Here is a 17,179-nt window from a genome sequence, read left to right as displayed (position 1 = left end):
GCTATAGGAGCACAGAAGGAAATGCACAAAAGGAAAGAGAAAAAAAAGCAATATACTAATTCCTATCAATCAATCAAAAAACATTTATTTAGCCCTTACAATATGCCAGGCATTTTGCTGAGCACTGAACAATAGAAAGAACGGCAGCTAGGTGGCAAAGTGGTTGGATCACTGGGCTTGAGTCGGGAAGACCTGAATTCAAATTCTGCTTCACACACTTACTAGCTCTGTGACCCTGGCCAAGTCACTTAACCTCTGTCTCAGTTTCCTCAGCTGTAAAATAGGGATAATAACAGCTTCTAACCTCTCTCAGCCTTAGTTTTTCCCATCTGTAAAATGGGCATAATAAGAGCAGCTATCTTACAGAGCTATTGTGAGAATCAAATGAAATAATACATGTAAAGCACCCACCAAACCTTAAAACACTGTGTGAGTTATTTAAAACAATAATACTCTTAAGAGTTATTGTTATTTAAAACAAAACTATAAGTGTTAGTTGGTATTATCATTTGCAACAATTAACACAGTAAGTGTTATTATTGAAAACACTATAAATGTTATTATAATAGTTTAAAATAATAACAGTGTTATTGAAAACAACACTATAATGGGGCGGCTAGGTAGCGCAGTGAATAGAGCACCCGCCCTGGAGTCAGGAGGACCTGAGTTCAACTCTGGCCCAGACACTTAAGACAAAACTAGCCATGTGACCTTGGGCAAGTCACTTAACCCCAATTGCCTTGCCTTCCCCCATTAAAAAAAAAAACCCAAACAGCAACACTATGTTATTATTTGAAATAATTAGTTATTATTTAAAACAATAACACTTTAAGTATTAGTTGTTATTATTATTAATAAAAATGGTCCCTGTCCTCCAAGACCTTACAGTATAATGGGAGAGACAATATATAAATAAATGGGTACATACATGATATATACAAAAATCTTACCTGTGATAACTGAGGAGATACTCAGGGGAAGACTCTGTGAAATGTGAAATCCATAGTCACCCAGGAACACATCTCTGTCTATCTTTACAGTATGCTTCACAGAGGCAAGGCTTTGAGTCAGGCCCCCAGAGGAATTATCTGGTAAGGAAATCCTACGCCTGGAAGAGAGTGAGAAAAAGCATCCAGTCAAGAGAAGGAGAGACAGAGCCAGTTCTAAGCAAGTGTATAAAGGCAGTCAAATTGACCTTCTCGCTGTTCCTTCCCGAGTCCAGGCGTGTTCATTGGTTGTAAGGAATTGCCAGGAATTCTGTCTCCTTATCCACAGCTCCTGGCTTCCCTGACTCCTTCACATCTCAGCTAATGCCCCACCTTCTGCCAGAAGCCTTTCCCTGTCCTCCTGTTACAGAGTGCCTTCCTTCTGAGAGTACCCCCATTTATCCTGTTCATATCTTGTTTGCCCATAGCTGTTTGCTCTGTCTCCTCCATTGGACCTTCAGCCGTTGTCATACTCCTTTGCATCCCCAGCGCTTGGCACGTAGTAGGCACTTGCTAGCTGATGTCTCTTGATGCACTCTCGGAATCCCCTTTCTCCAAACAAGATTCCCAATGTCCTGCTCATGCTACCCTTACCCCTCTCTGCGTGATCACCAAGGCTTTGATGTGATGGCCAATGCTTTGAGAGCACGGAAATGGTCCATGCTCTAAAATGACCTCTCTCTGCCCTCCTCACCCATCAAACTCCTATTTCCTCAGAAATCTGGGAATATTCAGATTCTTGCCCACAAATCAGACCTTGCCCATCTTGGTTTAATTTCATTCTGTCCATCACAAATTTTCTGAAATCTCAACATTTTCTGGAAAGTTTTTTTTTTCTCAAATAATGTTTGTTGGCTCCACAATCCCCAGCTCCTAAAATAACCATATTTATTTACTCTTTTTTTTTTTCTTGCTTTTTGGATGGGGGGGTGACAGGGCAATTGGAGGTCAAGTGACCTGCCAAGGTCACATGGCTAGTATATGTTAAGTGTCTGAGGCCGCATTTGAACTCAGGTCCTCCTGACTCCAGGGCTGATGCTCTATTCACTATGCCACCTAGCCGCCCCCTAAAATAAACATATTTAACAGACCTCCTATCTAAGCGAGAACTTTCCCAGTGTCCCATATCCCTCAATAGACAAAACCTTCATGGCTTCTCTCTTGCCAATTCAATTAAACGTTTATTAAATGTCCACTGCCTAACATGTGTGACAGATACACATTTTAGTCATGACAGGGTCCCTGTTTTCATGGAACTTACAACCTATTAGTAGTCTACTGAATTAAACTGGATTTTTCTTGGGGGGGAGTACTGGGCAACAGGTCAAGACCCTACATGCTTTGGCTCCTGAACCTACTTTTTCTAGCTTTATTTTCTTTAGAAAAAGAAAATCTTCTTTCCATTTATTTATTTATTTTCTCCTCCACCTCTCTGGCCCCTGGGGGAAAAAATGAAAAGAAAAGCAGAGGCAGCTAGGTGGTGCAGTGAATAGAGCACCAGCCTGGAGTCAGAAGGACATGAGTTCAAATCGATACAGACACTTAACACTTACTAGCTGTGTGACCTTGGGGGGCAAGTTACCTAACTCTAATTGCCCTGCCTTCCCCTCTCTGAAAAGCAAAATCCATTATTTTCTATTACTTCCTGACACATACTCTATGCTCTGTGCAAACTGGACTTCTGGCTGTCCCAGGAACATTCTCTCCTACCATGCCTGCTTTTCTACCCCTCTAGTTTTATGTGCTTTCTACCTGGAAAGTCTCTCTTTCTACCCCTCCACTACCTCTCCAAAACCTACATATTCTATCTCAAATGTCGCTTTCTTCATGAAACCTTTTTTTTTTAATTCCTTCCTCTCAACTAGATACTATCTTTTCTCCCTTTGTATCTAGACATAGTGTGCCTTGCAAAATGATTTTGTATACTTAGAACATTGCTTTCTATAAACTATCTCATATACTATTTTGTTTGTTTATACTATTTCCATATTTTATATACTATAAACCAGGGCTGTCAATTATTTTTCTTTATTTTTAAATTTATTTTTAACATTCATTTAAAAAAATTTTTGAGTTTCAAATTCTCTCCCTCCTCTACCCACTGAGAAGGAAGGCAATATGATATCAATTATAAGGTCATTTATTTCTCACTCTCTATGGATCCATCATAATGCTTTATACACCGATGGTCCTTAATACATATTTGTGGTTATTGTTGTCTACAGGGGGAATCCTCACCCCAGTGATTCCTTTGAAGCCAGGACATTCAAGAGACAGATGTTAAACAGATTGCCAGAGCTAAATTTCTACTACGTGGGCCGAATTAGAACAAAAGTATGGGTCATTTGGCAGGAAACACCCTGGGGCTCAGTGAGGGTTCCAGGGATGCTATGTTTTGGGCACCAGAGTGGCGGGAGGGAGATTCTCATCTGCTGGGGAAAGGAGAAGGAGCAACCAGGTGGTAGGTTAGAGCTTCAGGATGCTAGGCAAAAGGCCTGCAGCACTTCAGACTGAAGGAAGCAAGAGGTAAAGCATTAGCAAGATAAGAAATGATAACTTGTCATTTTCCTTCTCTCTCTCCTTCACTCTCTCTTCTTCTCTCTCTCTCCCTCTTCCTCTCTCTCACACTTTCTTATTTCTTCCCTCTTTTCTCCCAATATCTCTTCTCTCTCTTAACATGGAACTGAAGTTTCTCTTATTTAAAATTTCAATTACATAATCTTAATATAAATAGGCATATGTGGAATTTTTATATTTTTCTCAAAAAACCAAAAACCTCAAGCCAGTTATAACCTCCCTTTCACTTGGGGGCCCTTGGTGGAAAACTTTAGGCAGTAAAGGTGGAAACAGATCATGGAAGGCCTTGAAAGAATGAAAGAAGAGTTTAGTATTTTTCCTATACAGATCCTGGTGATACAAGGCCAGCTAATTTGTGACTCCTGCAATTGATTTCATAACATTTGATTATGTTACTATGATTATTTGATACCATGACCCTTCCCATAATGTATGTAGGGACACATCTGCTTCTTAGGATTTTTCTAACTACAACTGTCATGCTTCCTTTATGAGAATAAATAAATTAACATTGCTTGCTAGAGAATGTATACACGCATACACCCATTTACACATAGCTATATAGGTAGCTGAGGCCCTTTTCCCCTAAACAGTCAAGAATACTAAGTATGTGGCAAGAACTGGACTAAGTCCTGGAACTATTAAGACAAAAAGTGAAGCAGCCACTCCCTTTAAGATGCATACATTCTAATGGGGGAGACATTGTGGACATAAATAATTAAGTAGCCTCATATTGGGACCAATTTCCCAGCAAATCACAGTGTGGTCCCAGAATCATTGCATAGAATTTTGAGAATTGTGTTCACAAAGAACAATGGGAGTTCCCTTTCTCCAAATGTCATTCCTCCCTCCCACCTAAGGGGAAGGATCATGAGACTGGTGGAAGACCTAAGCTGAAACAGCTGAGCTTGAAACTCAGTTCAGGTTTGGAGAAAATTAAGTTTGGAGAGCTGTGGAATTCACATCTGGCAGACAGAGATGCTCTAGCAGGGGCTTTGAATGGAGACTAAAATTGGGAGTATTGATACAGCAAGACCTTGTGTGTTCTTGGTTCCTGAACCCAACAAGCTATTCCCCAGTTTAGTGGGGAGCTTCGGCCTAGGGGATAAACTGAATCGTGTGGTCACTTCCAAGAAAATGTGTGCTTGCCTCTGAAAGAAAAGCTGTTTTGGTCCCTGAATGGTCCATTTGACCCCAATCCTGTAATAAATGAAGGGGAGAGGGGAGGAAGCTGTGTCAAAGCTAACTCAGATACGATGGACCACTGTAAATAAGGAGGATTTTTTTTTAAGGAATTGGGGTTAAGAAACTTGCTCAAGGTTACACGGCCAGTTATTTTTGTGTGGGTGCCAAGTATCTCAGGCCGGAACCAATCCCGGGTCTCTCGACGCCGGGGCCAGCGCTCTTACTCACTGCACCACCTGGCCCCTCCTAGTAAGGAAGATTTTGTTATTCTTTCTTAGAGTTTAGTTTCCCAGGCTCCACGGCCATAACAATTTCTAGCTTCCAGGTGTTAGATAATATTTCTCAGGCTTGTGATTTGTAAACATCTCCACCAGGCTTGTGCAGCATTTTATAATGATAATGAACATTTGTGCTTAAGTTGTAAATATACATTGTGACTATGCTGTGAGTCACACCAGTGAGATAATATAAACTTGTGAGGCTATTGCTGGCAATACTCCTTTGTCTGTTGCCCTATTAGTCAAGTGGGCACTGGTCAGTGAGTGGGTAATATGAGAATGTAATTCTGTGTATGCCTTGATCAGCCCCCATCAAGGCTTGGGGGGGAAATCTGCATTTGCCTCAAATGGCCCTCATTGAGGCTTGGGGGGATTTAGGGGAGTGCACAAGCTGGAATGCTGTGCCTGTCTCCACTGACCCCACTGGCTGATTTGGGAATGCCATAGGAGCTGGTGCTCCCATTATCAGCAAACTTCCTTTGAGAAGAATAGATTAAAGTAAGCTTATTTAACCCTTTATTATGATGCCATTCCTGTCTTCCCTTCTGCGCAGATCAAGAGCGAACCTGTGTTAGAACACCTGCTAGCAGCCCTCCTGTGTGTTTACCTAACACCTGTCATACTTAGTACTGTGTTTCCCCGATAATAAGATACTGTCTTATTAAATTTTTTGGAAAGAAAAACACCAGAGGGCTTATTTTCAGGGGGGGGCTTATGTTGTCCTGCCTCAGCTCTCCTCCGCAGCACTGCTCTCAATGGCGCCAGCAAGCAAATCACTGGGGAAGAACAGGATGACGCGCTCATTGCTGCAGCTCTGATTGGATGCAGCTCGGAGTGCGGCATGCGTTTCACTGGGGGGGGGACGGTGCATACAGAGGGTACCGTAATGTAGCGTGTAGCGCAGGGGATCACCTTCACTACAGTAGCAATCTCAATAGGGCTTATTTTCGGGGGAGGGCTTATTTTAGAGGAATCTTACACAGTAAGGGGAGGGCTTATTTTCGGGATAGGTCTTATTATCGGGGAAACACAGTATTACCTGTTAGAGGCTGGAGTCCAAAAACTACAGTGCCTCCTGTGAAGCAGCCACTAAGCCAGAAGGCAAGCAATATTAAGTGGGCTTTTAGTGCCTTCTTTCTTCAATTCAATGTGAGTCCCCCTTCCCTGGGACTTGTGAGAGAAGTCTTGCCCTGCTTGTAAATGAGGCTGATCTCAAAGATCTAGCTGCTTCCTTTGAATCACATTCTTTCCTCTGGGAATAGGTGATCAAACAGGGATACCAAGATGGACATATTTAGCCTTGATAACAATCTTTTTTTCCCCCCTTGGTAGCAATCTTGTGAAGTCTATCCTGGGTCCTCAGTCAGTGACAAGTGAATTTCAGGAAATAGTGTTTCTTTAGAAGATGATCAGAACTGGAGAATGAGTCCTATCCTCTGGCTCTGGAAGGAAGTGTTGTGATGGTACAGAAATGAGGTGGAATGTAAAATGCCTATTCAGGAGTCCTGAAAACTAGACATCTTATGCTATTGCTGCTTCTTGTTTTAAGTTTTTTCTGTTAATTTGTGCTTGTCTTTTACAGCTAGCATTGATTTTGGATCAAAGTAATACATAGATTTGGGGGACCCAGATGGTACTGTAGTTAGAGTGCCAGACCTGAAGTCAGGAAAGATTCATCTTTGTCAGTTCAAATCCAGACTCAGACACTTACTAGGTATGTGACCCTGGGCAAGTCACTTAACCCTGTTTGCCTTAGTTTCCTTATCTATAAAATGAGCTAGAGAAGGAAATGGCAAACTATTCCACTATCTTCGCCAAGAAAATTCCAAATGTGTTCACAAAGAGTGACATACAACTGAATACTTTTCTACTCCCCACTTTGGGGCAATCCTAGACATAAACCAAAAAAGCTTTGGGTAATTTTCCTTAAGGCTAATATGGAAATTTAAAAAGCCAAAGAGTAATAACTAGCAAAAGAGCCTTTTCTTATGCACTGAATATGGTGACTTTATTGGTGGTATATAACATAGAACTCAATGCACCTCTCCCCTATTACAGGGGGGTTTTGGGGCAAGGTCTGTGAATGGGGCATGGGATGCCCAATAGAAGAAAATAGGTTAGGGATGTGGGCTCCCCAGTGTTGGAACTTCTTTATCTTTTGTCTGGGGATGAAGATCCATGACTTTCCATCTATTCCTTGGTAGCCATGTAGGCCATGAGGTCTACTACACGGTTGCTATAACCATACTCATTGTCATACCAGGAAATGAGCTTCACAAAATTGTCATTGAGGGCAATACCAGCACCAGCATCAAAGGTAGAAGAATGAGTGTCAGTGACAAAGTCAGTAGATACAACCTGGTCCTCTGTGTATCCCATGATGCCCTTTAAGGGTCCGTTTGCTGCTTCCTTTATTGCTTTCTTGATATCATCATATTTGGCAGGTTTCTCTAGGCGGCAGGTTAGATCCACAACAGATACATCTGGAGTGGGGACACGGAAGGCCATGCCTGTAAGCTTCCCGTTTAGAGCAGGTATAACCTTACCTACAGCTTTAGCAGCCCCAGTGGAAGCAGGGATGATGTTCTGGCCAGCACCACGTCCATCTCGCCACTGCTTGCCAGAAGGGCCATCTACTGTCTTCTGGGTAGCAGTAGTGGCATGGACTGTGGTCATGAGTCCTTCCACAATGCCAAACTTATCATGGATGACCTTGGCCAGGGGGGCCAAGCAGTTGGTAGTGCAAGAGGCATTACTGACAACCTTAAGGGAATTATTGTATTTATCGTGGTTTACTCCCATCACAAACATAGGGGCATCAGCAGAAGGGGCAGAGATAATAACCCGCTTAGCTCCACCCTTCAAATGAGTCCCAGCTTTTTCCATGGTGGTAAAGACACCAGTGGACTCTACTACATAAACAGCTCCAGCATCTCCCCATTTAATATTGGTAGGATCACGCTCCTGGAAGATGGTAATAGCTTTTCCATTGATCACTAGTTTTCCATTCTCAGCCGCGACAGTGCCCTTGAACTTGCCATGGGTGGAATCATATTGGAACAGATAAACCATGTAGTCAACATCAAGGAAGGGGTCATTAATGGCCACAACGTCCACTTTCTGTGAGGTGACTGCAGCCCTAGTCACCAGACGCCCAATACGGCCAAATCCATTGATTCCAACCTTCACCATCTTGTTTCAGTGACGTGGCTGCAGCAGCAGATCCTGGCACCAAGTTTGGGAGAGGAACTGAGAGCCTCCTTTCTTTTTAATGGTCAGACTTCCCAGATGTGAACTCACAACCAATATATATAGGTCCAGGTCCCTTAATGGAGAGGAATAGGGTGACTGCTTTGCCCTCTTAGGTAATTATTGTTACATCACAATAGGCTATGATGTAAAGGGTCATACTATAAGCTTTATTTATTTCTCAAATATACAGAGAATTGAGTCAAATTTATAAGAATGTGAGTCATTCCCCAATTAATAAGAAGTCAAAAATATGAACAGTTTTCAGTAGAAGAAATCAAACCTATTTATAGTCATGAAAAATTATCTAAATCACTATTGATTTATTGTTCAGTCATGTCTGACTCTTCATGACCCTCTATGGACTTGTCCAACAGTGTTTTCTTGGCAAAGATACTGGAGTGGTTTGCCATTTCCTTTTCCATTGTGTTCCCGTTTTACCGTTGAAGAACTGAAGCAAATAAGGGTTAAATAGTTTGTCTAGGGTCACACAAGCCAGTATGTGTCTGAGGCCATATTTGAACTCAAGTTTTCTTGATTCCAAGCCCAGTGCAATATCTACTGCACCACCTAGTTGCCCCTCATTATTGATTGGAGAAATGCAAATTAAAACAACTCTGAGGTATCATCTCATACCTCTCAGATTGGTTAAAATGACAGAAAAGAAAAATGACAAATGTTGGAGGGGATGTGGAAAAATCGGGACACAATGCACTGTTGGTGGAATTGTGAACTGATAGAACCATTTTGTAGAACAATTTGAAACTATGGCCAAAGGGTATACCCTTTGACCCAGCAATAACACTATTAAGTCTGTATCCCTACGAGAATTTATTTTTAAAGGAAAAGGTCCTAAATGTACAAAAATATTTATAATGGCTCTTTTTGTGGTGACAAAGAATTGAAAATTAAAGGGATGCCCATCAATTGGGGAATGGCTGAAGAAGTTGTTGTATTGTGGTAGAATACTATGACAGGCAGGATGCATTCAGAAAAAACTTGGAAAGACTTACATGAACTGCTGCAAATTGAAGAGAGCAGAACCAAAAGAACATTATACATAGTAACAGAAATATTGTATGATGATCAACTGTGAATGACTTAGCTATTTTCAGGAATACAATGATGCAAGACAATTCTGAAGGACTTATGTTGAAAAAAGCCATCCAACTCTAGAGAAAGAAATGATGGAGTTTGAATGCAAATCAAAACATACTTTTAAAAACTTTTTCTTACTTTCTTTTTGATCTGTTTTCTTTCACAACATAGCTAATATGGAAATGTTTTACATTACTATACATGTATAATCTATATAAAATTGCTTGCCTTCTCAAGGAAAGGAAAAGGAAGGCGGGAGAGAATTTGGAATTCAATTTTTTAAAAAAATGTTAAAAATTGCTTTTACATGTAATTGGAAAAAATTAAATATAAAAATTTTCCCATAAAAACAACAGAATATGATGGAATCATATCCCTTTAAGTAGCGCAATTATTGCTAGGAGTCACTTTAAAGTGAATTTACATAATTCATGGACTTTTAAAACAGAAGATACTGAAAATAATTTAACTTTTCCTTTATGTCTCAGGGTACTCATTGATTATCACAGCATGTAGAATAGTCAATCAATGATGGTCTAAAGGGCTATTTGCACTAAATGGTAGCAGGCTTTAATGCTTTTTGAGTTTTTAATACTTTTCCTAAATTTTCCTAGCTTGACAGACATCATTTCTTTTGTTTCTCTCAGTATTATGACCTGTCTCTAGTCACAACTCCTTTTAATAAGTGAACTCCTTAAAGTAAGACCATTTAACTATAGTTAAAAACCAATGAAAATATCTAGAAATTAAGAAACTTCTCAAGTAGTTGTGCTTAACTATATTTTTTAAGGACTTTTTCTGTAATGGGAGCTATGACTTCATTGCAGGCAGGAAAGAAAAACAAAAATCACTGACCTATCAATCCTAGCAGCCAGGAAACAGTGAAATTTGATTAATAATTTTAATGACCTAGAGAATGAGATTGTAAATTACTTTAGCTCAAAGATTAGGTAAATTCAAGGAATTATGGTTGAGGCAAAAGCAAAGTAATTAAAAAGACATACATAATGCCTAAGGGCTTAGGGAAGAGAGGTTTAGTAGGGCAGTGAAACAACCCACCTGGGGCTAAGAGCTAAAAGAACAAAAATTCCCCCTCCTAAGGCTGCACATGTGTTGTAATTTAGTCAACTACCAGCAGATGACAGTGCAGTGGAGAGAACAGACTAGGAGGGGGCCATAGTAATTTTCAGAAACAGAGAAGGCAACTCAAAGCCTGATTATCAGCAGCCCAGGATCTGCATCACTAGAGGCACATGGAGAATCCAGCAGGGTCACAACCATAGACATGTGAGATGCCCTGCTTGGACATGTTTCCTGATCATGTTTTTTTCCTGCCTATGTATCTTCTCCACAAAAGTCCCTTGCATGTATTCCCTGGATACATGTTTGTTCTTCCACCAGTGACATAGTAATCTGTAAAAGATGAGTACAATGAGGCAGAAGGGAGAATCTACATTGCCAGTGATTCACTGCTACTTCCTTAAATATCTTTGTTTTTCTGATAAAAGAAACATGGATGAAAAGGTTTGTGAGCTGTGGTTTTGAATGAATACTGAACCAAAGTGTACCTTGAATCTGAAGTCATTTTCAGAGCTACATTCAGATAGTATCCTAGGGCTTTGAGTTGTAAAATAACATCGATCTGGTCAAAAGCTGAATGATTTGCTGAGATAACACAGTTAGTAAGTATCAGGGCTGGCACTCCATCTCAGGTCTTCTGATGCCAAGACCAGTCTTCTTTTCTCTGCACTACATCCCTCAGTAAAATATTTACCATCATTTTAGATGCACTCTGTACAAACTTAGAGAACTGTTAGGACCATAGCAAACCCAACCAACTGAAATCAGGCACACTGACAGCAAAAGCTGAGAGCTGCTATCCTGATAGCAATGAAGAAACAGAATAACTTTTTCTTTTTTTTTAAAGGACCAGTATATTTTCTCAAACTTAAAAGTTTGAGACTGGGCCCATTTAGCCTCTGTGGCCATCACAATTTCATAGTCCAACATGTGACATTCATAATGATGGCTCTGGTATAAGAAGCATTCATCTCCTCCATTTTAACGCCTTCCCTCTGAGACTATCCCCCAATTTATCTTTTATGTATAGTGGTGCGCCGGTAAATGTTTAATAACTGACTCTCTGGGGGGAACACAGGACACAGTTCAATCTATATCATAAACATTTTGTCCTTCATTTTCTTAAGTTTAGATAATAAACAAAACCATAAATCAAGCCCAGATTTGTCGAATTTCCAGTTTTCCGTGGTATAAATGCTCACTCAATCTCCTCTCACAAGATAGTATGAGCTGGCCCTAGTATGCCCCAGTGTATATATCATGTTTATACACACTTGTCTGAGTGTTGTTTCTCCACCACCTCCCACCCTGATCATTAGACTATGAGCTCCTTGAGAACAGGAACTGTGTTTTATTTTGTTTTGTTTTGTCTTGCCATTCTTCATATACCCAGGGCTTAGCATAGTGCCTGGAATATAGAATGTACTTAATAAATGCTAATTAGTTGACTGATGTTGTGTTCAAACAATGCAAGGACACATATAATATACTTTAGAAATATTTGGATCTAAAATAATAGAAATTTTGTGCCTTAAAGGGTATGTTTCAATTGTCTGGACAACTTACATCTTTGATGATGCTAAATTATGAGGAATCAATTTATTTAAGAGTCATCAAACATAGGGGCGGCCAGGTGGCTCAGCGAGTAAGAGCACCGGCTCCAGTGTTGGGACGACCTGGAGATCGAATCCTGGGCTCAGACACTCAGCACCACACCCAGAAATAACTGGCCATGTAACCTTGAGCAAGTTACTTAACCCTGATTGCTTAAAAAAAAAAAAAAGAGTCATCAAACAACTGGGGATCCAGATAAGTCACTACCTTACATTCTTCCCCAAAGAAGGCTATATTTTTATTTTAATTACTTAATTTTTATTTTATTATTTGTTAAATATTCTTTATTTTGATTTTATTTGATAAAAGATTATGTAGGTATACAGCTATAGGAAATGATTTTTGTGATAGCACTTCCATATTCAAAGCACTCAAAGCCATTATTTCTCAAATATATAGAGAAAGTGAGTCAAATTTATAAGAATACAAGTCATTTCCCAACTGATAAATGGTCAAAGGATAGGAACAGGAAGTTTTCAGATGAAGAAATTGAATCTAGCTATAGTCATGTGAAAAATGCTCTAAATCACTATTGACTACAGAAATGCAAATTAAAACTGTGAGGTACAAACTCACACCTATCAGACTAACTAATATGACAGAAGAGGAAAATTATAACTGTTGGAGGCAATGTGGGGAAATTGAGACATTAATGCATTGTGGTGGAGTTGTGAGCTAATCCAGCTATTCTGAAGAGCAATTTGTAACTATGTCCAAAGGGCTATAAAACTGTGGATAGCCTTTGATCCAGCAATACCACTACTAGGTCTGGATCCCAAAGAGATCCAAAAGCAAAAAGGGGGGGAAGGATCAATTTGAACAAAAATATGTATAGCAGCTCTTTTTATGGTAACAAAGAATTGGAAATTGAGGGGGTGCCTATGAATTGGGAATGACTGAACAAGTTGTCTTATGTGAATGTAATAGTATACTCTTGTTCTATAAGAAATGATGAGCAAAGATGCTTTCAGAAAGGCCTGGAAAGACTTACATGAACTGATACAAAATGAAGTGAGTAGAACCAGGAGAACATTGTGCACAGTGATAGCAACATGGTGAATGATCAGCTATGAATGACTCAAGCTATTCTCAGCAATACCATGATCCAGAACAATTCCAAAAGATTCATAATGAAAAATGCTCTCCACCTCCAGAGAAAGAGCTAATGGAGCCTGAATGCAGATTGAAGCATGCTATTATCACTATTTTTTCCTGTTTTTTCCCCCTTTCATTCTGTTTCTTCTTTCACAACATGACTAATTAATGTTTTACATAATTTCACATACCTATATCAAATTGCTTACTGTATTAGAGAGGGGGCAACGGAGGGAGGGAGAACATTTGGAATTCAAAAAATTTTTTAAATGAATATTAAAATTTGTCTTAATATGTAACTAAAAAAATAAGATATTATAAAAAAAAAGAAAATCTGGTCTGATATCACCGTGATGCAGCTGGATACCATCAATGAGCTTCCTGTAGCAACAAGATGGAAGGAGGGGTTGTTGTTAGCTTTGCATTCCAAGCTTCCAGCCAACCATATTGTTTTCCCATTTACGATACTTACTGCCTTTTAGTTTTTGGATGCTCTTCCTTTTGTCTGTAAAAATAATCTGTATGCCCTCACTCAAGGTGTTTTTGTTTGCTGAGGAGCTAAAGACCCCTTTTATTGGTCATTGCTAGCCTTATTGATAAATTGAAAGTCCTTAGAACTTTGTGCCTCAGTTTACCTTAATTTCGATCATAACATCTTGAATATCTTCCATCTGGAAGTCCCGGTTTGCTGGCACTAATCATGGAAAGAGGAACATTCAAAGGAGGAAAGAAGAGCAGGTTTGAAAAGAAGGTGATGACATTTGGTTTTTGATGTCTAGCACTGAATCTCTCAACCCCACCTTACTCTGGTCAAGTCAGTCCCAGAGGACTGACTACTCCTCACCTTGAAGTCTCAGGGGTAACTATGAGGAGTCAGGGGTTTCTCTGGTATTGTAAGCTTCCACTGGTGTACTCACAAATGATTTTTGTCAATTAGCCAATTAGAATTAATTAGACTTTGGAAACCTCTAATGGCAGAAAGTAAAGAAGAAAGCTTCTTGATGAAAGTGAAAGAGAAGAGCATAAAAGCTGGATGGAAACCTAACATCAAAAAATCTAAGATCATGGCATCTGATCCCATCACTTCCTGGCAAACTGTAATGGGAAAGTAAATTTGAAGATCTTCCCTGCCCCTAGGCTAACATGCACCTGGAGCCTGGGGTGGGAGGCTTGTTTTTCAGTAGATACTTCTTGATTGGCCAGTGAGTCAATAAGGTTGTTACATTCTCTGAGCCAGGAGGAGGCTATATAAGCCCTGATGTGTAGCTTTGTTTTGGGGGCTCACTTTGAGAAGTGTTCTGTGATTTGATCTGGATTCTGGGAAGCCGTTGTTGAGAGCCCCCCCTCAGCTTTGGAAAACCCAGATGTTGATTGGGTATGGATGTAATGGTTGGAAAGTTTGAAATCTGTCTACTTGATCTGTTTCTCTGTCTTGATAATTCTGTCTGTATATTCTGAAGTTTGGGGTGCTAACCTTTTTCCCCTGAACTAGGCAAATGATACATGTTTGACTGATTAAAGTAAGCTTGTTAACCCATTTTGAGTTGCTTTCCTTTAACAAAGCAGATCTAAGAACCTGTGTTGGCAGCAAACCCTGAGGACGCTTGGGGTGCTTGCTGCTACACAAACAGAGGGAGAAGAAATGGAAGCAGAGTCAGATTTCATATTCTTGGGCTCAAAGATCACTGTAAATGTTGACTGTAGCCATGAAATTGAAAAACACTTGCTCCTTGGAAGGAAAACTATGGCAAATCTGGACAGCATACTAAAAAGCAGAGACATCACCTTGCTGACAAAGGTCCATTAAACAAAAGCTGTGGGTTTTCCTGTGGCAATGTATGACTGTGAGAGTTGGACTATAAAGAAAATTGAGCATTATAGAATCATGTCTTCCAAAGTGTGGTGTTAGAGAAGACTTTTGAGAGTTTGTTGGACAACAAGGAGATCAAATCAGTCAATACTCAAGTTAATTTTGACATTTATTGGAAGGACGAATCCAGAGGCTGAACCTTAAGCACTTTGGTCACATGATGAGAAGACAGGAGTCACTGGAAGAGATTCTGATGCTGAGAAAGATTGAAGGCAAAAGGAGAAGGGGATAGCAGAAGATGAGATGGATAGATAATGTCATGGAAACAACAAACATGAGCTTAGACTTTGGGAGATAGTGAAAGACAGAAGGATCTGGCATGCTATGGTCCATGGAGTCACAAAGAGTCAGATGTAACTGAACAACAACATTATTGACTAAAATAACATAGTAACAGTCGGTGCCGAAACACTTCCCAAAAGTCTGGGATGTACTATCCTACAAATACATAAAGAGAGTCCAGGGGGAACAGATGCAAACTTGAAGTTCATGTGGCCAAAGAGTAAACTCTTGGCTCTTGATCATTTAGGAGATCTTTTGTCCCTTCCTGGAGTCCTGATGAAGTACAGCCCTGGGCTGGGAGTAGTTATTTGCTGGGCTCCATGGATTAGAGTGCTTTTAGAGTCCTATGGTTGCCTTTCCTCATGTGTATCTAGTTTATTTTCAGGCCACTGCTGATAAATTGGGACTCTGCTACCACTGTCAGTAGAAAGTCCAAATCTTCTGACTCGTTGAAAGTCAAAAAGGGTAGGGGAAAGAGACTAAAACATCCCGCTCAGCCCCAAACCACTTCAAGGGAGGGGACCACTGTGCTAGCCTGTAAAATAGGTGTGAACAATTTCTAGATACCTCTGTTGAATTAAGCAATAATAAACTAGGTATTTAAAAGTCCTTAATCAATATGGAAGGAGTGATGGTTAGATCAAGAACATGATTATTTCAAGTGGAATAGTAAGGTCATGGGAATAGTATAGATTGAGCACTGGGGAAATTCAGATATTTGAGGTGGCATCAGTAATTATACTGAAGTCCTCTAGTAGGAGGAGAGAAAGCCTGTGAGCCAGGCAATGAACTCACTGAGGAAGGAAGGAGAATGTCCTACTGTTTAACTGATAACAGTCACCAGCATCTAGATTGAATGATATTATTTGGATAGCATGAACCTGAAACGAGGAAGACTTATTTATATGTTCACATCAATTGTACATTTCATTATGTAAGCTGAGAGAGGTGGAAGCATGACCATTTAACTAGCTCTCACCAGAATTTTTCTCAAATCGAGTTTACTGATAAGGAAGAGGGAAAAGAAAATCATGCTAGGAAGACTTCTAAAATTATGAAACTTTCAGGGGTGTTTTTCTCTTACAGGAAGGTAATTCAAATTATAGCTAGAAATCTCCAGAGAGGTGGAAAGAAAGATTCAAAGAAAACCAGCAGGGATAATTTAAAAGGATTATGTGTCTGAAGGGATTTTCTCCTATAGGGGTACTCAAGATTTAAAAGGGCAAGCTTTTAAAGGAAGTTACCTATTCTGTCCTGAGACAGCTCCATAACTCTGGCTACTTTCTTACTTTTGCTTTCGTATTTCTTTATCAACTGAGAAAGATGTTATAGGTTGGTTATCATTTTAATGAAGCTACTATTGATTCAAATAAATTTAAATAGTCTTGCTGTTTTCTTCCTGTTGTTTCCAACTCTTTGTGACCCCATTTGGGATTTTCTTGGAAAAGATAATAGAGTGGTTTGCCATTTCCTTCTCCAGCTCATTTTACAGATGAGGAAACTGAGGTAAAAAGGGTGAAGTGACTTGCCCAGGGTCACACAGTTAGTAAGTGTCTGGGGATGCATTCAAACTTAGGTCACTGTACCACCTGGTTGCCCCTTAACATTCATTAAAAATTTTTTTTTGAATTCCAAATTATCTCTCCTTCACCTTCCTGCTCCCTGAGACAGTAAGCAATTTGATATAGGCTATATTTGTCCAATCATGCAAAACATATTACCATATTAGTCATGTTGAGTCATAGGAGTTTATTAAGTAGCAGGGGGAGGGGCATGATTAGACATATCCTTTAGGAAAATCACTTTGACAGTTATATAGAGGATGAATATAGACAAGGGAGACCAATTAGAAGGCTATAGCAACA

At 39.8% G+C, this 17,179-nt stretch overlaps 1 protein-coding gene across 16 annotated transcripts in view; it reads right to left on the bottom strand.

The window, feature by feature from the left end:
- FRMPD1 (FERM and PDZ domain containing 1) overlaps positions 1-17,179 on the bottom strand; it is a 251,567-nt gene that overhangs the window by 47,130 nt on the left and 187,258 nt on the right. For 14 of the 16 annotated variants that reach the window (XM_069085276.1, XM_069085266.1, XM_069085275.1 and 11 more), the window contains one exon: positions 951-1,108. In XM_069085276.1, the coding sequence (XP_068941377.1) occupies positions 951-1,108 (158 nt within the window). Of the gene's footprint in view, positions 1-950; positions 1,109-7,384; positions 7,510-17,179 lie in introns of all 16 variants that reach the window. The other 2 variants (XM_069085279.1, XM_069085280.1) reach the window with 1 other exon arrangement.

This window comes from Petaurus breviceps, unplaced genomic scaffold (assembly GCF_028583685.1).
Source record: "Petaurus breviceps papuanus isolate PSGF00001 unplaced genomic scaffold, PetGlider_PUasm1.0 175, whole genome shotgun sequence".
NCBI lineage: Eukaryota > Metazoa > Chordata > Mammalia > Diprotodontia > Petauridae > Petaurus > Petaurus breviceps.
This window is presented reverse-complemented; position numbering and strand designations above follow the sequence as displayed.